The sequence below is a fragment of the Talpa europaea genome, assembly GCF_964194135.1.
Source record: "Talpa europaea genome assembly, chromosome: 11".
Classification (NCBI taxonomy): Eukaryota; Metazoa; Chordata; class Mammalia; order Eulipotyphla; family Talpidae; genus Talpa; species Talpa europaea.
Genome location: NC_140078.1, coordinates 22,156,830 through 22,179,205, shown reverse-complemented (window position 1 = coordinate 22,179,205; position 22,376 = coordinate 22,156,830). Strand labels below are relative to the sequence as shown.

The window sequence follows — 22,376 nt, the reverse complement described above, 5'->3', positions numbered from 1 at the left end:
TCCTACTCTTCTGAGATAACTACTGTTAACATTTTGGTGTATGTATTTTCAGATTTTTTTTTCTATGCATACAAACATATGTAATTATAGAAAAACATATATTTGAAAAAATACATGTAATTATAGAAAATTATATGTAGAAAAAATTTTCAACATTAATAACTATATCTCTATTATCCTATTTAATTGTACAGTATTCCATTGTTTGGGTGAATCATTTGTTCATTCATTCATTCAATGAAGAGCACATAACAGAAGAACTTATTAGGGAAGATATTTCTGAGGAAATGACTCAGATCTGAGTAATGAATAAGAGAAACTAGGAGATGGTAGAATCAGAGGGAAATAGGAAATGGTATTTTTAACAACTCTTGGCTCAAAGGAACAGAGTATGATTGAGGAATTGGAAAAGGCATGGTTTCTGTAAATCATGGTGACAAAATGAGGCTGAAGAGGTAGGTAGAGTGAGACCATACAGGTCCTTGAAAATAAGATAAGATTTTTTTACCCTAAGAACAATAAAATGAACATCCTAATTTACTTAACTAATACCCCCACCATTAGCCAGTGAGGTCCTTTCTAATTCTTAATGTTATTTGACAAATAATCTTATATGTGGTTCTCTGTACTCCTCAAATGATTCTCCAGGGTAAATTCCTGGATGTAGTGTTGCTGAATCAACAGATACATATTCTTTTAAAGCTTTTAATAGATATTAGTAAATTATTCCCTGCGATCTTAAGCCTATATGTATTCTCATTGGCAGAATATATTAAATGCCCGGTTATGTACAACTGTCCAAAATCAGTATTACTTTTTGTTTTTAATTTTGTCTAATAAACAAAAAAAGTATATCTGTTTATTTCCTTTATTTCATGACATGGCCCATCCTGCTGTGTAGTTTCTTGCTTGGTCTGGATCTTTATGAGAGGCAATTATTGCAGTAACATCTCTCTAGTTTGTGTTTCCAGTGAAGTCACCTTTTATATGTCTTTTAAATTTTAATCAGTCAATCAACAAATAATGAATGAGCATCTACTGTTAATAAGATACTGTATTAAACACTGGGGAGAAGTTGGAGTGATAAGATTAAAAGTGTTCACAAGCACACAAACCAGGGTGCACCCATCACATGGAATACTATCCAGCAATAAAAGGCAAAAATTCCTGATACATGTCAACAAGTTAGATGAATCTCAAAGACTGATACTGACCAAAAGAAGACGATCCCCAAAGGTTATAGATGATATGTTTCCAGTTACATGGCATTCCAAAAAGAAAAAACAAATGCTATCATGATCAAGAACAGATTAGTGGTTCCTAGGAATTAGGGTATGGGGGAGGGTATGATTTCAGAAGGGTTGCATGAGGGAAAATTTGGGGGTAATGGAATTGCTCTATATCTTGATGGTAGTAATAGTTACATGGACTTATGCATGTTATTAGGACTTATGCACGTATTTTTCACTCTCCCCCTTAAAAGGTAAATTTTAGCATGTGGAGTGTAAAAAAATAGCCTTGGAAAAGAGGATGAGGAGGGTCTCTAGATTGCTGGTAATCTCTTACTGATTATATGGTGTTTTTTTCTTTATTTTTAAAGATTTATTTATTTATGTATAGAAGAACTGGGGTACAGGCCAGAGGTATGGAGGGTGAGAGGATTCACCAAAGACAGAGTGGGGAGCAGAACAGGCAGACTGACTGAAGCACACCACCGAGGGGAGCAGCAGGCGAGTCAGGAGAATTCCACTGTGCCATGTGGGTGGCTCCCTGGCCGGGGATAGAACTCGTGCTGCAATGGCTACAGAACACTTCATAGGTTGTATCTTAACCCCTTGAGCCACCAGGGAGGCCCTGGTGTGTTTTTTTTTTTTTTAAACAACTATTGAGATAGCTTTGACATGTATAAATTGTATAGATATCATATCTACAACTTGATGTTTTGATATTTGTATACATTGTGAAAAGATTACCACAATCTAGAATAATTTATTTGTCACATCTACATAGTTGCCACTGTATGTGTGTGATGAAATTTAAGATCCTTTTAGCAAATTTCAGGTATTTAATACAGTATCTATTACTGTAGTCACCATTGCTGTACCTTAGTTTTCCATAATTCATTCTTCTAGCATGAATGAAACTGTATCCTTTGATTAGCATCTCCCCATTACACTCACACCGCTGCCCCAGGCTGCCACCATTCTATCCTCTGTTTCTATGAGTTTGACTTTTAGACTCCACATATAAGTGAGATTGTGCCACTTTTGTATTTGTGTGTCTGACTTATTCACATACCTTCCCCATTTTTATTCATGTTGTCACAAATGAGAGGATTTCCTTTTTTTTAAAAGCTGAACCATATTCCATTATATGTATACATATCACATTTTCTTTACACATTCCTCCATCAATTGATATTTGTGTTCATATCTTGGCTATTGTGAATAAAAATGCAATGGAAAGAGTGCTTATATCTCTTTGAAATCCAGACTTCATTTCCTCTGGATATAGTCATTCATCTCTTAGCAACAGGCATACATTCTGAGAAATGTGTGGTTAGGCAATTTTGTCATTGTGTGAACATCATACACTGCAATTCCATGAATAGGTGGAATAGCCTCCTACACACCGAGGCCGTGTGGTGTGGACTGTTGGGACCACCATTGTGAATGTGATCTGTCATTGACAAATGTTAATCAGAGTATGCTATGTATACGTGGATTTTTTGGTTTGTGAAAAATCATCAGACTTTACCTTTTCTCTGTCTATAATGCCAATATAATTTCTAAGAAACACTTAAGGCCAGCATGTTGGTCTTTATGTTTTTGGAGGAGGGGGAGAAGGACATTTATTATTATTTTTATGTACAGAAGAAGTGACAGCATACACAGCCCATTTTAGTGGCAAGTTCTTTCGCCTTTGCCTTTTCTAGCTTGGTGAAGTGAGCCACCAATTTCTGACCCAAGATAGTGCCTCCCCAGTGATGTCAGATCTCACTGTATCTGTCATTGTAACTGGTCCTGATAGCTTCCACCAGCATGGCCAGGGCTCCTTTGTTTTCTGAGTTAACCGTTGCAATGGCGATAGTGGTACAAGTCTTTCTGTGGACCAGTCGCCCCAGCCTCACCTTCTCCTTGATAATGCAGTAGGAAACCCCAGTCACCCGGCACAGGGCAGGCAGGAACATGACCAGCTCGCTAGGGTCCACATCATGCGTGATCACCACCAGCTGAGCCTTCTTGTTCTCCACCAGGGTGGTGACATTATTAACCCCTCCTCAAAGTATAGGTGGCCTCTTAGTGGGAACATCCCCTTCGCTAGAAACTTTCTTTTCAGCTTGAGCCAACAATCTCTGCTTCTTCTCTTGCTTGATCTCTGGTCTGTATTTGTGGGCCAGCTTAAGCAATTGAGTAGTTCTTTGGCTGTCAAAGGCCTGGGTGAGGTGGTTAATGGCAGGAAGCATTACAGATGCTGCTGCAGCCTCACCTAGTGGGGCCATTTGACAAAGCTGGTGAGGTGCCTCTTGGGCTGGATGTCCTGTGCAATGACAGAATTCTTGGGCCTTTTCTCAAACAGGGAATTTACCACCTTTTTTGCCTCCTGCTTCTGCAGGACAGCAGGGGCCTGGGCCACCTTCTTCCCCTTGGCCTTCTTTCCTTTTGACATATTGGATAGCAACAGCATAAAATGGCCTTGACTTTTGACTTCAACTATTCTTTATCTTTCTCCCCCCAGAGGATTTTATATAAAGGATTTCTGTGTAATTAATAAAGGGCTTGGATTGCTGCATGAATTGGGAATAAACAGGTCTACTCCTTGCCCTGACCTGAATTCACAACTGGTCAGGGAAATAGATGAATAAGAAGTTAATTTTGTCAGACTGTCACAGATGCCATAATATACTCATGTGGTGTATGAATACACAGCATGATGCCTGACCCTATTTCAGATATCTATTATTTTAGATAATGAGTGATCTAGGTCTTAAAAGATGTATAGATTTTAGTTAGTTAACTAGCATAGAGAGCACAGAAAATGCAAAGGTCCAGAAGCAAGAAAAGGCAGCATAAAGTTAATTTGATTAGCACTCAGAATGCTGGGAGAGAAAGGCAAGAAGTGAACTTGAAGAGGCTGTCTGGGGGCCTCCCCGGTGGCGCAGCGGTTGAGCGCTGGGTTGCAAAGCTGCCCGCGGCCTCTGCAGCGCCGGTTCGATCCCTGGCTGCTCCCCAGCCACTGGAGGAGGGTCCCACATGGTGCGCAGACCTCTCCTGCCGCCCGCTGCTCCCCTCAGCAGTGTGCTTCGGTCCTTCTGCCTGTTCTGTTCCCCACTCTGGCTCTGGTGAATTCTCTCACCCTCCCGTACTTCTGACTGTACCCAGTGCATGTATAAACAAAACAACAACAAAAAAGCCTCTATTAAAAAAAATATATATATATATATAAAGAGGCTGTCTGGGGTCACATTGGGTAAACCTTGACCTCCATGAGTGCTATTGAAAGATTTTTGATAAGGAGTTACTTTATCAAATTTGCATTTGGGGAAGATGAATCCAGTAATCGTTGGGGAAGTAGGTTGAAGGGGACAACACTAGAGCATGAAACCCATTGTTGTATTGTTATAATCCAGGTGAGAGAGAAACAGATGATGAAGTCAGCCTCTTGCTGTACATTGCTGCATACTTACCAGAGAGCTTATACTTGTTCATATGATTGATCTACAGAGGGTGAAGATGGGACAAAATTCTCCTAAGATGGTAGAATTATTGGTGCCTTTTATTCTTTATACTTCATTTTTTCAACATTGCTATGATGGATATTGCTTTTATAAGAAAAATAATACAAAAGAGAATTTGTTCAAATCAGAATTTGCATTTTAATAGGAAACCATAAAGACTCAAAACAATGAGTCTTTAATGACATCCAAAGTGCTACAAGTAATAGCGTCAGAGGTCACCTTTAGGAAGCTTAATCAATCAGCAGTGTACTGAATGGGTAGATAAGGAAGCCAAGACTAAAGGGTGGGGTGAGCCATGGTGGAGGACTCAGTATTCTAGCTGAGAGGGGAAAAGGTAGGGCCAGTAGAGAAGGAATTTCACAGAAATTCTTCTGTAGTTTATTCATTCCTAATGAAAGATTGCCATTGCATTGAATGAGATGTTACATATTTCAAACATTGCAATATATTTTTCAAAAGCCCTCTATAATTACTAAATGAAATCAGAACATACAGTTGTGTTTTTGTCCTTTTCCCACAAATTTAGAGTGAGCAGGAGAAGCTGTCATTCCTAAGATCTTTGTCTTCTCTCAGCCAAACATTACCTTGTGATGAAACCACAGGATCATTCATTCACAGTAACATAGAAGATATTGTGCATACCCTAAATGTAAGTATTGTGACCTTATTTTGAATTATTGGAACCATGCAAATTCAGTGACTTGGTCAACAAAAGTTTTAGTGGCTTCACCCATATTATCCTTTGCTGGAGACCAGCCTCCGGCAAAATGTCGTGTCAGGGGTTCCTGAAAGGATGAGACGGCGTCGGCGAAAACGAAAGGACTACGGGGAAGGGGATGAGTTAGAATGAGGAGACACTGACACTTGTTGAGGTGCTAGTATCTTCTTCTGAGGGGCTCAGCAGGTTCTTTATTTATACTTTTTTAGCAAGCCGAGAGATTACATCATCATATGCATAGAAACAATCAGTGCATCCCTTTTCCCATAGACCTTTGGCTACTACGTGCTCTCAGTAAGAAGGAAAACTTCAAAGTTAATAAAAAACTAAGCCTTACACTAGAACTCCTTGATTCAGCTAAACAATTACCTAAGACTGTGGATAGCCGCCAGTACATCCCTATCAGCTAAAGCCTAAGCAAGAAAAGACTTTTCTTATTCACATGGCCTTCAGCTGGGGACCGGCTGCTACTCAGCTATCAGAACTTTTTTTACCTAGAAACTCCTTAACTCAAATAGCTTCATTTAAAAACTTTCCCAAGAAACTTCAAAAGAAGGCAAAAGAAGGACCTACTAGAATTATTGTGCTGGATTGCTTGTCAGGCATGTACAATAAATTGCCTCCCATTGTCAAGTGGGCCAAATTGCTTAATACTAATTTCTAAACAGATAATTTTCTGTGCCATTTACTTACAGCCTGCTGACGTGTACAATCCACTGCCCAATATACTCTCTAATAAATTTTTCTCTCTCTATGACCAAGAATAAAAAGCAAAGGGATGCCAGATCTTCAACCCCACGGTGTGAGGCCCTTTCTCTTAGCTGCTTGTCAGTATCCTATCTGGCTGGGGCAACAAGCCCCCTGCAGCAATCCTTTCTCTTAGCCTCTTCTCATATCAATATCTTTACATGGAGGAGAAATACTCGGGGACTGCACAAACACAGTAACTCTCAGGAAGCAATAAAAAGAAGAGGAGTAGAAAGGAGAAGAATAGCATTTAAATTTCTCAGTAAGGATGATTCTACATTCTCGTTAAGTAGTAGTCTTGAGGCAGATTGTGTGATCCAATACCTAATTTCAAGTGACAACTCTGCCTCTTTCTAGCCATGGAACTTTGGAAAATGACTTAACTTCTTAGTGCCTCAGTTACCTCATCTCTAAAATGAGAATAGTGGATGTGTCTATTCCACAGAACTGTTGAGAATAGTAAATAAGAAGAATAAGCCGCATAGTATGGTACTTAATATATTTTGCATTAAAAAATTGCGGTTGTATTACTTTTATTATTGTATTCTGTCCTAATTGTGCTTCACTTCAGCCACACTCTTCCACTAGCTCATTCATTGCATTGCATTATTAAGTACTTGACAGTTCTAGGCACTTTCCTGGGTACTGGGACTAGAAGGACAAAGAAAACATAATTCATATTCCTGAAGACAAGTAAGGTGTAAACGAGTGTTACAGGGACTATAATAAGAGTTTGTTTCAATATGTATAGTATAGTGAGATCACAGAGGAGTCGTGAACAGTCAGTTCTATATCAAAAGATCCAGAAGGGCTTGACAAAGAAGGCACTTAAGCAAGTATTTAACTTCTTGGTACTTTAGTTTCCTCATCTGTGAAACATTCCCTTTGGTTTCACTAAAGCTTTAAAACTCTGAATCTGAGATTTCTTGTATATTCCAGGAAAATGAAAAGTTGTTTTTCATTACCATGGATATGTAAATCTGATTAGATTGATTAGTAATTTGCAGAATTGAAGAGTAACCAGTTAACAGATTTGTTAAATGATAGGTAATTTATCAAGGGAAGGTCTTTAGAACACTTTGGTGCTTCAATAAATTATCCAAATTTCCTGAAAGTGTTCATTTACTCCTTGCCTTCCAAGAGTTTACAATCGATCTGGAAGTGATCACACACCTCATGAATAGATTGACAACCATTTAGATAGTACATCAAAAGGAATAGAATGATATAATGCAGACTCAAGTATGAATGCAATTTTCTACTTGACTTAGCTCCTTGGGGAAGAGCACTGTATGAAACCACAGGACCCAGCAAAACAGCATGATTCCAGAGTACACATCCACGAGAACTGACAGCAGCAAATTGCCACCTAGCTCAACCAAACAGATCAGAAGATCTACAAATGCAAGTCTCAAGCAGCAAAAGTACATTGAATTTCCCTTTGCTGTTCATGTGGATCTGTCCAGCCAGTAGTAAGATATCTACTGCAAGTCCCAACCAATCTTCAGATTGGCTAGGATTTCAGCCTAGAAGAGTTAAGTGCAGTTGGTGTCCATAAGACAAATGCAATTATTGCATTATTGTGCAAGTATATAAAATCCCTCCAAGCTCATGTGCAGGGGTTAAGTGTCCCTCCCAACAACCTGGAGGAAAGATACTCAAGAGGAATAGCGGTTTTGTTGAGGAACCCTCAAGGAAGAAAAAACTAGGGTTTGGGAGAGGCAGAGGGGGTATTGGTATGGATGATTTGGTGCAGGGTGAGTAGAACATGTTCATATATGAAAGAACAAAAATGTAACTTCAAAAATAAAATAAAAATTTTAAACCTAATTTAAAAATGAAAAAAGGGGCCTCCCTGGTGGCACAGCGGGTTGAGTGCCGTGCTGCGAAGCTGTCTGCAGCCTCTGTGGCGCTGGTTCGATTCCCCGCCGACCAGGAAGCTACCCACATGGTGTGTCGGACCTCTCCTGCCTCGCCCGCTGCTCCCCTCAGCAGTGTCTTCGGTCCATCTACCTGTTCTTCTCCCTGCTCTGTCTCTGGTGAATTCTCTTACCCTCCTGTGCTTCTGGCCTGTACCCCAGTTTTTGTATAAATAAATAAATAAATCTTTTAAAATAAATAAATAAATAAATAAATAATGAAAAAATGAGGGCCTTCCTGGTGGTGCAAGGGGTTAAGCCTCAGCATTATCAAGCTATAGCCAGCCACTGCAGTGCAAGTTTGATCCCTGGCCAGCAAGCTAACCCACATGGTGCAGTAGATTTCTGTCTCACACGCTACTCCCCTCAGCAGTGTATTTCAGTCATTCTGCCTGTACTGCTCCCCACTTTGTCTCTGATAAATCCTTTCACCCCCACACCTCTGGCCTACACCCCTGCTCTTGTGTGCATAAATAATTATAATAAATCTTTTTAAAAAATGAAAAAAAAGAAAAGTCCAGGGTCATTATAATAAAGAAGACTTTTTTTTTTTTTTTTAAAGAGACTGGAACTTTAAAGATTTATTTATTTATTTATTTATACAAGCACTGGGTACAGTCAGAAGCGCGGGAGGGTGAGAGAATTCACCAGAGCCAGAGCGGGGAGCAGAGCAGGCAGAAGGACCGAAGTACACTGCTGAGGGGAGCAGCGGGCGGCAGGAGGGTCTGCGCGCCATGTGGGACCCTCCTCTGGTGGCCAGGGAGCAGCCGGGTATCGAACCGGTGCTGCAGAGGCTGCGGGCAGTTTTGCAACCCAGCGCTCAACCGCTGCGCCACCGGGGAGGCCCAATAAAGAAGACTTTTAAGTCAATAGTCAGTTTCTCATGACCTACCCCAGTGTATGACTCTTTGGTATTCAAATTAAAAGAACCAAGGAAACTAGGAAAAGAACGTGGAAAGGAAGGAGAAAAATATTTTATGATACTTCACCAAAGAAGATTTATAAATTAGTAATTGAAAATATGTTCCACCACTGTGATTAGAGAAAAGCAAACTGAAGCCACAATGAGATGCAATTATACAGAGTACCAAATGTTGATGGGGATGTGGCGCAACTAAATTCCCATACACTGCTAGTGGGAATGTAAAATGACACAACTACTTCAGAAAACAGTTTGGCTGTTTAAGTTAAACATACAGTTACCATATGTCCCAGCAGTTTCACTCCTAGGTAAAATGAAGCATATGTCCACACAGATAAATATGTACACAAGTGTTAGTAGCAGCTTTGTTTCTTATAGCGAAACACTGGAAACAATCCAAACATCCATCAACTGATGAATTTAACAATTGTGGCATATCCATATAATAGAATACCACTCGGCAACAAAATATATGCTACAACTTGGATTCATCTCAAGATAATTATGCTAGGGCCTCCCCGGTGACACAGCGGTTGAGCGCTGGGTTGCGAAGCTGCCCACAGCCTCTGCAGCGCCGGTTCGATCCCCGGCCGCTCCCCGGCCACCAAAGGAGGGTCCCACATGGCCCGCAGACCTCTCCTGCCTCGCCGGCTGCTCCTCTCAGCAGTGTACTTCAGTCCTTCTGCCTGCTCTGCTCCCCGCTCTGGCTCTGGTGAATTCTCTCACCCTCCCACGCTTCTAACTGTACCCAGTGCTTGTATAAATAAATAAAAATTAAAAAAAATAAATCTCACATCTGTTCAAAAAAAAAAAAAGATAATTATGCTACCAGACCTTGCTCGCTGCTCCCCTCAGCAGAATATCATAGTAGGTCCACCTGTTCTGCTCCCCACTCTGTCTCTGGTGAATCTTCTCACGCCCCCGCACCTCTGGCCTGCATTCCAGGTCTTATATGCATAAATAAATATAAATCTTAAAAAACATAATTATGCTGCCAGAAAAAAATAAAAGGGATATACTGTATGATTTCATTTATAGAAAATTCAAGTTATGGTGACATCAGATCAATGGTTGTTGGACATAAAAGTAGAGTGGGAAAGAGTAGAGAGGGAGAAATAGAGAGCAGAGCAAGAAAACTTTTGGAAATGAACCATATTTTCATTATCTTGATTGCGGTGCTGGTTTCACAGGTATATACTTATGTCACAGATCATCTGTACACTTTAAATATGTACGGTTTATTCTATGTCTTAACTCAAAAAAACCAGAAAAATCTTTTGAGAACTTTAATCAAAAAATATTCACTGGCAACTGGGATATAGAATACACTAATGATATCATTGGGGTGAAATTAATCCAGGAATATCACCTAGCCTAAGTCTCGAAGATCTGATAAATGGGATTGAGAGAAGAGAGGACTGCAGTAGAGAGGGTGGAGAGTAGAAATTTTTAGATGCTAGTAGAGTACAATAGTAGAGAGTGGACCAAGACCTGTAACAGTGGAATTTTAATACAGCAGACTTGTCCTTAGAATCTTTTTTTTTTCATTGTTTTATTTATTTACTTTTTTTAAATAATAAATTTTATTTTTATATTCCCCATACAATTGCAACCCCCCCATTTTGACCCCAATCCCTCCCCTCCCACCCCCCACCCCCCAAAAAGTGTCTCTGGTTCATAGTTTTTTGTTAATTTTGATTTTCACTTTCTTATAGTTATTCATTTTCCTGGTCCCTTATTTAAGTTTTCTAGATTCCTGCTATGAGTGAGACCATCCGGTATTTTTCTTTTTCTTTTTGGCTTATTTCGCTGAGCATGATCCCTTCCAGCGCCATCCATGTTGCTGCAAATTGCATGTGTTTATCTTTTTTGAATGCTGAGTAATATTCCATGGTATATATGTACCACATCTTCTTGATCCAGTCATCTATTTTTGGGCATTTGGGCTGTTTCCAAAGCTTAGCTATTGTAAATAGTGCTGCTATAAACATAGGGGTACAGGTGTTCTTTGGAATTGATGTTTCTGTGTCCTTTGGGTAAATACCTATGTCCTTAGAATCTTTTAACTCTGCCAGCTTGCAACTCTGCCCTAATTCTGCATTTGGAGTCCTCCACAAAACCCTACTATGTTAATTGTTTGATTAAATAATTAATTAAAGGATACACTCAGCATTGAGAAGTTACTGTATTATTTGGGCAATGTGGCAGGAGATGGCTGAGAATGGTATTTCAGAAGAGTCTTCACTGACAATTTATAATAAATGCAGAAGGAGTTCAGAGGATAGCTCACTATGAAAAGTGATCCTAGTGAGACTGAGTTCCCTGAAGCAGAAAGATGGGAAAGAATGGGAGCTCAGAAGATGACATTTCTAGTTCTAGTTCTGTTATAGGACAGGGAGAGGGGCAGCCCAAACCCCGCAAACCTGCCTATTCTAAATGGGTTCTGCCATCCGCCGCATCAACACAAAACATAGGAGACTTTAATGGGAAGGAACTTTAATAAAACTAGGAAACAATCCAGGTAAGGCAAAGAGTCTAGTTTCTAAATGAAGCACCCAAAGTTACCCGTCCCCTCGTGGGTAAAACTCCATCCAAATGGGATCGGCCCAGAACAAGGCCCCAAAGCCTGCCACAAGTCTAAAGCATCTTCCAGTGGGGACCCACAGAAAAGGGTCACAAACAACCAGACAAGCCCGGAAGGAAAAGAGCAAAATCAACATCCAGATGAAAGCTGCCATGGTTACCTCCCCACGGGTCTCACCCACATCTGTGTCACCCAGTCCACGACCAAAAGACAAGTGCAGTTTCTTCACGTGTCTCTAGGCTCCATGCGCCTCCTCCAGGTCTCCTGGCTCCATCCTGCTTCCTTCCTCAGTCTCTTCTTCAGCTTCTCCTCTTCCTGCTCAGCTCCACCCTCCCTTGGGTGGGGCAGGGAACCTCCCCCTTTCCTGGGGACCACCCTGTTGCAATCCCCCCTTTTAATTTTTATTCCACCATATCTATGGTGGCACAGATTTTATGGTGTAATCTTAGGAGACAGTCTTTTTTAGGGTTACAATGTGTGTAAGAGAAGCAACAATTAGTCAGCAGCATTGTCTATGAATGTCCAGTATGACAGTTTTTCATTCTGAAAAATAGTCCATTATACCAGTCAAAAGAAAAAAAAATTGGAGCGTTAGCTAAAACAAGACAGCAAATATATCAAAATCACAGGGAAAAAATGTTAAAATGGTTCAACTTATGCAAAAACGAATTTTCTCAACCTTGATCCCAAACTTTAACAGCATAGCAAAAGTTTGTAAATTAAATTTACTTTTAAACCATTTTTTCCATTTTTGCATAAAATCACAGGGCAGAAACAACCAACAGTAATTTCTAGCTGGCTTTGTTGAAATACTCCATATAGGATCAGAGCGAACCGTTGGCATCCGGTCGATGCAGGCTTCAGGTACAAAGTTGGTCTCATCAGACTCCACCTGGGCTTTCCTCTTCTTGAGGGTACCAGGGCATTTTCGTTGGCTGGGTTGTCCAGTCCTGCCAATGGAGGCAAGCTTCCTCACCTTCTTTGGAGGTCTCTGGAACCCTACAAACAAGGCAAACAGGTTCTCCTCTTTTTGGTTCAGCTCTGTTTCAACTTTTTGGAAGAACTCCACACAAAGCCACACAATCAAACTCGCGTCTAATTTTTTTGTTAAAACAGACAAAATCCCTATGGAAGTTATGCAAAAAACAGACTCTAAGATAAGTAGCAAAAATTACTACCACCTATTTGTATGCTGTGTTGGTATCAAGGGGAGAGAAAATGTGACAAGTTAGTTTTGCTGGAAAAAAAATTACAACCTTTTTGCAGATCCTGGTTACTCAAAACAAAACAAAACAAAAAAAAACTTCGTGGAGTCAGGACAGAAATGCATAAAAAAAAGTTCCAGTATGTCAAAGAAACCTTAGTAAATGTCAGGTGTATTTTTAGGTCTATTGAGTCCTTTGTAGGAAAGTTTTTTTTACTCTCAACAGTTCCATCAATAGGAATCTGTTGAGACCTTTTCTCCCTATATTTCCAGAAACAATTTCTATAGATGTGAAACAATTGAATTATACAATATTACAAGGTGACAATTACCATTGACAATTTACATACATACCCGATACTACTGTTAACATATTGTACATACCAAAGTTTTACCATTTTCCCAAGTGGCAATGCTTCCCTTCCAGTTTTACTTCATTAGGTAAAAGCGAAATAGAACAAATTCATGTAATGCTTTCCCAGGAGGAAAAGGAGAAACTTCGTGGAGTGTCTTAGGAGCTCTACTGAGGTTCCACAAAATTTTCTTGCATCAGTCAAATGACAGGCTACCAAATTTGTACTTGAATTTAGATTTCTGGGAAGTTTTGCCATAAATATCAGAAAATTAACAGAAACAACAATATTTTAATTTCTATGAAGGCACCGGCTTAGTTTAGTAGCACAATGTTGACAATCAAACCATAACCTTTAGTTTTTTTCATAACTGGAGACTTTTTTTTTTTTTTTACCTCTATGGGCACCACGTATACCAATTTTTCAACCTCTTTAGGCCAAGACAGACACAAGGACATACAGACATACAACATATAGACAAAGACAGTTTTTTTTTTTTTTTTTTTAGTTATGCCACGTGGAATATGTTAGGTAACTGCAGTTTTACTCCATAGGCTCAGAAAAAAAATGTCAAAGTCCAAAAAAATGTGGAGTGTTGCTGGCAGAAAAATTTCCAGTTGTCATCCTACAAACCTAAGACTTTGGAAATAGGAAGGAAAAGTTTTATTTATCACAAGATTACATGACCTTGTTTATCACCTTAGGGTTTTTAGTGTTGAAGACTTTTTATTAGAAGTCAATCCTGGGGTATTCTGTACAGCAACTGAAAGAATAAAAGTTAACTTTGAAGCAAAAGGAGTCATCTCTTGTTAGCCACCAAGCAGGCACTCCTTGGGTTTCCTGGAATACAACCTGAAAAAGCAAAATCAAAATATTAGTAATTAACTTTTAATTAAAAGGAGTCATTTCCTTACTTCTGTTAGCCACTCTGGGACAGAAGCTGAAAGAGCAGATTAAACATTTAAGCATAGATTACACCTCCCCCACACTAGGGAGGGACAACAACAACACAGGTATGAAAACCTGGTATAGTTACATGATGCACCCTAAAGAGTGCTTTCCACAACAGACCTTCCTCAGTAGGAAGCAGAAACTTAGAATCTTGTCTTACACCAGCAATTGAACAAATTCAGGATTCAAAATGGCAAACATGCCCAAAACAAATTGTGTAGACAAAATTCACAGCAGCAAATCCTTTCAGACTCAGACAAAATTTTGTTAATTTTTCTGATCCAGACTTTGCAAAAATTCAAGTTATCTCCAAGAATCCATCAAGGATACCAGCGATTACCAGTTACTGCTTAAGGCTACTCTTTCCTTAACACCCAGGCATACATTTGCTAATTTAAACACCACTGCTCCACAATTGGCTGGCAAAATTCATTAGGCAAGAGAGCAGGAAGTAGCCAAAGACAAAGCTACATACCACTGAAGAACCATTATTGCCTTTAGAAATGCTAATGAGACAGCAGAGATTGCAAAAAGAAAGAAAAAAAAAGTTTCAAAGTCCTAGCAACAAGAAGAAAACACCAAGTGGCCTCAGACGCCATTTTTGATCTGGCCACATGGTACAATGTACTGCCTAATCTTTTGAGTAAAACTGGCACAGAACAATTTTCACAAAATCAAATGTCTTAGCAAGTCACTACAAACAAATTACATACAAACACACAGAATCTTCACAAAGCCCAAGCCAGTTTTTCAACAGCAAATCGACATATGAAACAAACACACCGGAGAAACCAAAAATCACATTTGCGCTTATGGTAGTCAGTGCCATAGGGAAGCCCAATTTCCCCATGGGGCTGACTAACCACGGATGGCTCTGTCCTAAGTCCCATCTGGGTCGCCAAATCTGTTATAGGACAGGGAGAGGGGCAGCCCAAACCCCGCAAACCTGCCTATTCTAAATGGGTTCTGCCATCCGCCGCATCAACACAAAACATAGGAGACTTTAATGGGAAGGAACTTTAATAAAACTAGGAAACAATCCAGGTAAGGCAAAGAGTCTAGTTTCTAAATGAAGCACCCAAAGTTACCCGTCCCCTCGTGGGTAAAACTCCATCCAAATGGGATCGGCCCAGAACAAGGCCCCAAAGCCTGCCACAAGTCTAAAGCATCTTCCAGTGGGGACCCACAGAAAAGGGTCACAAACAACCAGACAAGCCCGGAAGGAAAAGAGCAAAATCAACATCCAGATGAAAGCTGCCATGGTTACCTCCCCACGGGTCTCACCCACATCTGTGTCACCCAGTCCACGACCAAAAGACAAGTGCAGTTTCTTCACGTGTCTCTAGGCTCCATGCGCCTCCTCCAGGTCTCCTGGCTCCATCCTGCTTCCTTCCTCAGTCTCTTCTTCAGCTTCTCCTCTTCCTGCTCAGCTCCACCCTCCCTTGGGTGGGGCAGGGAACCTCCCCCTTTCCTGGGGACCACCCTGTTGCAGTTCTACAACTCAACCTTAAGCAAATCAACTTCACTGGACAGCTAACTCCACCAGGAAAATGGAGATAGTAGTGTCCGTCTTCTTGGTTGCAGATAAAAGAAATCCCCCTAGATGCAGCCAAAACACAAAAGGGAAGATTTGTTCCCCAGAATTCTATGATAGGAAGAGCAACCTGCTCCAGGAAAGAAATAAAATTAGAAGGAAAAAAGAAAAATTTCCATAGACTCACAACTTTTTCTTCATTTCTTATTTTTGTTTATTTGTACTCATTTCCCTTCCTCCCTCTCTCACCCCCCCACCATAACTCTATGTGACATTGTCCATAGGGCCCACTGCTCCCAAATTTTCACCTTTCTCATTTTAGTAGACCAGCCAGACTGAGACTGAGGCACTCTGTCCCAATTCCATATTTCAGAGAGAGAGAATTTATTGTCCCTGGTGTCTACTCCCGGAGAGATGAGCTATGGTTGGTGGGACAGAATGACTTAGCAAAAAAGTGACTCTGAAGTGCCTGTTTCTCTCAGCCCGGGGCAGTTTCCAAAGAGGCTGAGTAGACAATCCTGTAAGTCTCCCACTACAACTGTTTACCTTTGCTCTTTATGTCCCCTCCCTGAGCTACATCTCATTTCATCTATACAGAGAAGGGAACTCAGGCACAGGGAAGTTAAGTTATACAGTCAGGGTCACACAATGAGTAAGTGGCAGAGCCAAACTCAAACCCAGGTTCTGTCAAGCTGGGTTTATTTCTATCATTCTGCAGATTTTCCCAGGAAGATGAGGCAGCTTTCCCTTAACAATTTGGAATTTGGAAAGTTATACCTTTTCCAAGGCAGGTAACTTAGAATAATATTAGGTGCTATAGCAGAGATAGCTGGTTTAGTAGGAAGGAGATTTTAGAATTCCTAAACTGGAAATAATCATTAGTAATAAAATAATGGATAACAGACTCTATCTTATAGTTGTTGAGGGCTGCTCTGAGGTATTAATTAGCTCACTTACTACTCACAATTACTCCATGAAGGTAACTAGTACTGCTGCCTCCTTTTTTTTTTTTTATAAATGGGGAAACTAAGATAAAGAGGTTAGATAACTTGTGTCACCTCAGATAGCTAGTAAGATGACCCAGATCTCAGCTTCTGGCTCCAAAGAATAAATTCCTAGGCAGGCCACTGTCCTGCAATGCTGAGGAGCAGCTACTGAAGGACCTGCCATGTTGTTCTTATAGGCCACCCACATCTCTGAATATCTGACCTAATGACTTGGCACTTTTTTTTTTCATGTATTTTTATTTATTTATGATTTATTTATTTGTTTTGTTTGTTTTGTTTATACATGCACTGGGTACAGTCAGAAGCGCGGGAGGGTGAGAGAATTCATCAGAGCCAGAGCGGGGAGCAGAGCAGGCAGAAGGACTGAAGTACACTGCTGAGGGGAGCAGCGGGCGGCAGGAGGGTCTGCGCGCCATGTGGGACCCTCCTCTGGTGGCCGGGGAGCAGCCGGAGATCGAACCGGCGCCGCAGAGGCCGCGGGCAGTTTCGCAACCCGGCACTCAACCGCTGTGCCACCGGGGAGGCCCTGACTTGGCACTTTTTGACTCTAAAGTTCTGTCCCTCTTTTCAGGTGCTCGTGGAAGAGGAGTCCCTGCATCTGATCTTCAGCCCCGTGCTCCGGGAGCTCTTTATTACCATCTCTCACTTCAGGTGACACCCACATGTCCCTACACATATTTCCTAGATCCTCATTCAGGGCCATACCAGAGTCCACTGATATATTACATATCTTTAACTTTTGAAATGTATTTAGCTGGGGAAGGTGAGGCCAAATTCATGTTTTGGGAGAAGAATTTTGATTTCATATATGCTACCATTTGTACTTTGGAGTTCAGTTTGTTGTTGTTGTTGTTTTATTTATGTGCTTACACTGTGGTGTAAGCCAGAGGTGCGGGGGAGGTGAGAGGATTCACCAGAGAGAGTGGGGAGCAGAACAGGTAGATGTACTGAAATACACTGCTGAGGGGAGCAGCTGGCAAGGCAGGAAAGGTCTGCTGTACCATGTGGGTTGCTCCCTGGCTATCTGGGGATCGAACTCATGCTGCAGTTACTGGCAGTAGCTTGATAGTGCTGTCTTTAACCCCTGCGCCACCAGGGAGGCCCCTGGAGTTCAGCTTTGTCCAAGCATATTCAGTGCAAACTTATTGCCACATATGCTTCATGACAGTAGAGTTCCACAGTCTAAGAAATTTAATGGCTTCTTGCCTTTTTGGAGATATGGACTGCACATTAACTGGTTGAAGGCTCCAAGAAATTCTGATAGTTAAAATATCTTTTTTAACTTGATTCAACCTATCGTTCCCCAAACTAACAAACATTCAGGAGACCACACATTAGAAAACCATGATTTACTATATCAAACTATAGCAGGCTTCCCTTGATGGCTGAACTGGAGGAAAGCCTGGAGGCATGTCACTTTGGTGACCTCTTAAGGAGGAGAAGAGGATAAAGGGAGAAGGATGGAGGCTCTAAACCTGAAATCCTTTCCCTAACCACCTGTGAGATTTAGCTAAACAGATTGACAAGCTATGACATTTATCTTCCATCAGAATGATATGCCAGTCATTCTACCCTAACTTTTATTGTTGCCTTGATCCCTGCTTATCAATGTCAAATAAAACTCTCCCATGTTGTTATTCCAATACTGTCTTTTCTTAGTTACCAAGATGTCCATTTGCTGTACGGCTCTAAAGATCGAGTTGACTTGTTCAGTCTTATCATCACAAGTATAATCACTCTGCCCTCTGTAAAGACTCTTATCCAGTTGCAGGAAATTGCCCCAAGTGAACCCTACAACTCAGAGGTAACTTATGCTTTGCTTTAGTAACTTGCCATCCAGAGTGTCTGCTCATCTTGGCCCTTTAAGAGAGTGCATTCGATTTTTATGGAACTAGCCAAATACCATTTAAGACAAGTCAGATGAATAAAATAGGTGGTTAAATTGAGTAGCTTTGCTTCCCCTGCCCCTTTTTTTTTGGTCTTCTTTACCCCTTCTTTCTTTCTTTCTTTTGGCTTTAAAATGAGGTAAGTGTTTATACAGTTAGCAGATATTTAGGGTTATTGTGCTAAGCAACAGAAATATAGCAGTATACACTCTCCAGAGAGCTTACATCCCAGTGCATAGATACAAACTGCTGATAAATAAATATAGCTAGCAGGTGCTGCCTTGAGAAAAAATAAAATGAGGAAAGAAAAGCAGAAAAAGTAATGTGGTTTATAGGCATGAGTTTTTTGGGTTTTTTTAAAAGATTTATTTATTTATGTATGTAAGCACTGGGTAGTTAGAAGCGCGGGAAGGTGAGAGAATTCACCAGAGCCAGAGCGGGGAACAGAACAGGCAGAGTGACGAAATATACACTGCTGAGGGGAGCAGCGGGCACGGCAGGAGAGGTCTGTGCCCCATGTGGGACCCTCGCTAGCGGTCAGGGATCGAACCAGTACTGCAGAGGCTGCAGGCAGCTTCACAGCCCAGCGCTCAACCGCTTCACCACCAGGGGAGGCCCAAGAGTTTTGTTTTTTAATATTGGGTAACCAGGGAAGCCTTCCTGATAAGGTGACAATAGAAGAGAGAGGGTATGGGTAGCTCTGGAGGAGAAGCTTTCAGGAAGAAGAAGAAAAAGCTCAAAGGCTTGATTTTCTTCTGTAGCTAGTAAACTGTCTGGTAAAGCAGTTGCCAAAGGGAACTTTGTTTCCTTTAATTCAAGATATTAGAAAGAGTCACAAGGCAAACTTTAGGCAAAAATAAAAGCCCAAACTTTAAAAAGATCTTAATGATCCTTAAATAGTTCCCAAATGTAGTTAGAATCAGTTAGCTATGGAGTTAATGCTCACGAATCTATTTGAAATGAAGGCTCATTGTTTCACCTCATCACAAATTACCTACCAGTATTTTGCATTAGATTTGTGCTTTGAGTAAACGCTCAAGATAACAAGGAGAGCCTTAGAAGTGTAGTATTGGAGAACTTCTCAGGGTACTCCTGTTCCTGTGCCCTTTCAGTGTCTCTACAGGCAGACGTTTCAGAGTTTCTCTGAGATGCTCCAGAGTTTGGTGGTAAAAGACCCACATTTGGAAAATCTTGATGCCATTTTTAAGGTAAATCTTTTTTTTTTAAATATTTATTTATGCATACAAGAGCTGGGGTACAGGCCAGAGGTGTGGGGGGTGAGAGGATTCACCAGAGACAGAGCAAGGAGCAGACAGGCAGATCGACCGAAGTACACACCTGAAGGGAGCAGTGGATGAGTCAGGAGAGGTCTGCTGTGCCATGTGGGTTGCTCCCTGGCCGGCCGAAATCGAACTCTTGCTGCAGAGGCTGCAGATAGCTTCATAGGCTGCGTCTTAACCCCTTGCGCCACCAGTGAGGCCCCAAGGTAAATCATCTTTAAGGGGAAAATGGAACACTATTCCTATTAACTGGGGAAAGTTGAAGAAAATGTGGGAGGATTAAATTTGGGGAGGCAGTATCATAGTCAGGAGTATCGGCTATCAGTTTTTAATCAGACAGGACTGGTTATAAGTTTAGCCACGAATGAAATCCCAGGTCTTGTTTCTCCAAACTTAAAATGTAGATAATTACTGTGAACTTTAAATAAATAGTCTTCAATAAATGGTTTAACTGTTGCTGTAATTATTCCTTGAATTATTATTGCTTACTACTCTAGGGGACTTTCAGTCAATGACCAGAGAACAGTCAGCCTCATGAGTAAGAAGGCTGCTGCCTGCCTTTTAGGTAGGACTCAAAGGTCATTAATGACCACTTGCTACCCATTCCAGTAGCTGCCAATCCTCATCAGGGATGTATGCATTGGTGTGCATTCACTGCAATTCAGACATACTGCTCTCTTAACCTATTTTGAGATGTAGATATCAGAGAAAAGTAACTCTTCACGCTATTTTTTTAAAGATTTATTTATTTATGCATACAAGAACTGGGGTACAGGCCAGAGGTGTTGGGGAGGTGGTGAGAGGATTCACCAGAGACAGAGAGGGGAACAGAACAGGCAGATTGACTAAAGTACACTGCTGAGGGGAACAGCGGGTGAGGCAGGAGAGGTCTGCTGCGCCATGTGGATTAGCTCCCTGGCTGGGGATCAAACTCATGCTGCAGTGGCTGTGGATAGCTTCATAGTGCTGCAACTTAACCCCTTATGCCACCAGGGAGGCCTTCTTCAAGCTATTATTAATCCTTTGTGCCTAAGTACAAATGGACATTTATCCTTGCCATAATTGACATTATTATTTCTCATTTCTCTTCTAGTTGTGCATTAACACTCCAGCTAGATTGTGTTTCTCACCTTTATCTAGCTGTCCCTTTACTTCCCTGTCTTCGCAACTTAATTCAAGTCATTCTTCCTTCCTGAAATGCCACCTTCTTTATGAAGCGTCTCCTCATAGACATTGGTTTCTCATGAATCCCTGCCTGACAATGCAGACGGGTGTAATTCTTCATTCTCAGTGCTTTAATAGCACGTCATTTTCTTCCCAAAAAAGATTTCCGAAGACTTAAAATTGCAGAAGACTAGAATAAAATAATTGAAGAAAGTAGGATGAAGGGAAAATAAGTCTTGAAAAACAGTCCAGCAGAAGCCAGTCACCATAGATCTTTATGCCTTATTTGTAATCCCACTTCTTTCATCTCCAACCTAAATTTCAGGAAATATCTTCAGATACAGTAGTGACATTTGGGTTTTCCATCTCCACATTTTCTTCCTAACAAAATAAGGGTGTTATCCAGGATCTTCCTGATAAATCATGTAGACTCCCTTTATTTTTCACAGCACATGGCCCCCTGGTTACAGTCTATAAAAAACCATGAGCGGGAACGGGCTGCAGCCAGCATGGCTCGGGTCCTAAAATGTTTATCTAAACACCTCAGCTTGACGGTAAGCAGCCCTTCAGTCACAGAGGAAGGCACCAAAGTCATCTGGTTCCCTTCCTATTTATGCCTCCCCTACTGGTGACTCTTCAGGGCTCACTTAATATGGCACTTAGCTATTATATGCAATATACATGTACATTAGTGCCAGCGGGGTCTGTGAACACCCAGACAATTGTATGCAGAATTTTGTTGGTACAATCTTTTGGATTTTTCTAAGGAATGTCCATACTTGTTTTTTTTTTTTTAAGATGTATTTATTTTTATACAAGAGCTGGGGTACAGGCCAGAGGCATGGAGGGTAAGAGGATTCCATCAGAGACCAGTGCAGGGAGCAGAATAGGCAGATGACAGAAATACACTGCTGAGGGGAGCAGTGGGTGAGACAGGAGAGGTCTGCCACGCCATGTGGGAATTTCCCTGGCTGGCCGGAAATTGAACCCGAGCTGCAGAGGCTGCTGACATCTTCACAGCGCGGCGCTCAACCCGCTGTGCCACCAGGGAGGCCCATACTTGTTTTTTTTAAATCAACTTTTTTTGAGTTGTAATTTATATACAATGAGATCCATCCAATTTAAGTGTGAAATTCAATGAATTTTCACAAATGTGTATTCCCTGGATCCCTAATTTTTTTTCATGCTTTCTTTTTTTAATTTATCTTTTTAAATTTATTTATGCATACAAGAACTGGGATATAGGTCAGAGGTGCAGAGGATGAGAGGATTCACCAGAGACAGAACAGGCAGATTGACTGAAATACACTGCAGAGGGGAGCAGCGTGCTGCACCATGTGGATAGCTCCCTGGCCAGCCAGGGATCGAA

The 22,376-nt window shown here is 41.1% G+C and overlaps 1 protein-coding gene across 1 annotated transcript in view; it reads left to right on the top strand.

Moving 5' to 3' along the window:
• The window catches only part of MROH8 (maestro heat like repeat family member 8), a gene marked incomplete at its 5' end in the record, with an annotated part of 54,641 nt that overhangs the window by 8,058 nt on the left and 24,207 nt on the right, over positions 1–22,376 (top strand). The window contains 5 exons of the mRNA XM_084246669.1: positions 5,265–5,387; positions 17,249–17,328; positions 18,337–18,481; positions 19,676–19,771; positions 21,457–21,561. Coding sequence (XP_084102795.1) covers positions 5,265–5,387; positions 17,249–17,328; positions 18,337–18,481; positions 19,676–19,771; positions 21,457–21,561 — 549 coding nt within the window. The remainder of the gene's footprint in view (positions 1–5,264; positions 5,388–17,248; positions 17,329–18,336; positions 18,482–19,675; positions 19,772–21,456; positions 21,562–22,376) is intronic.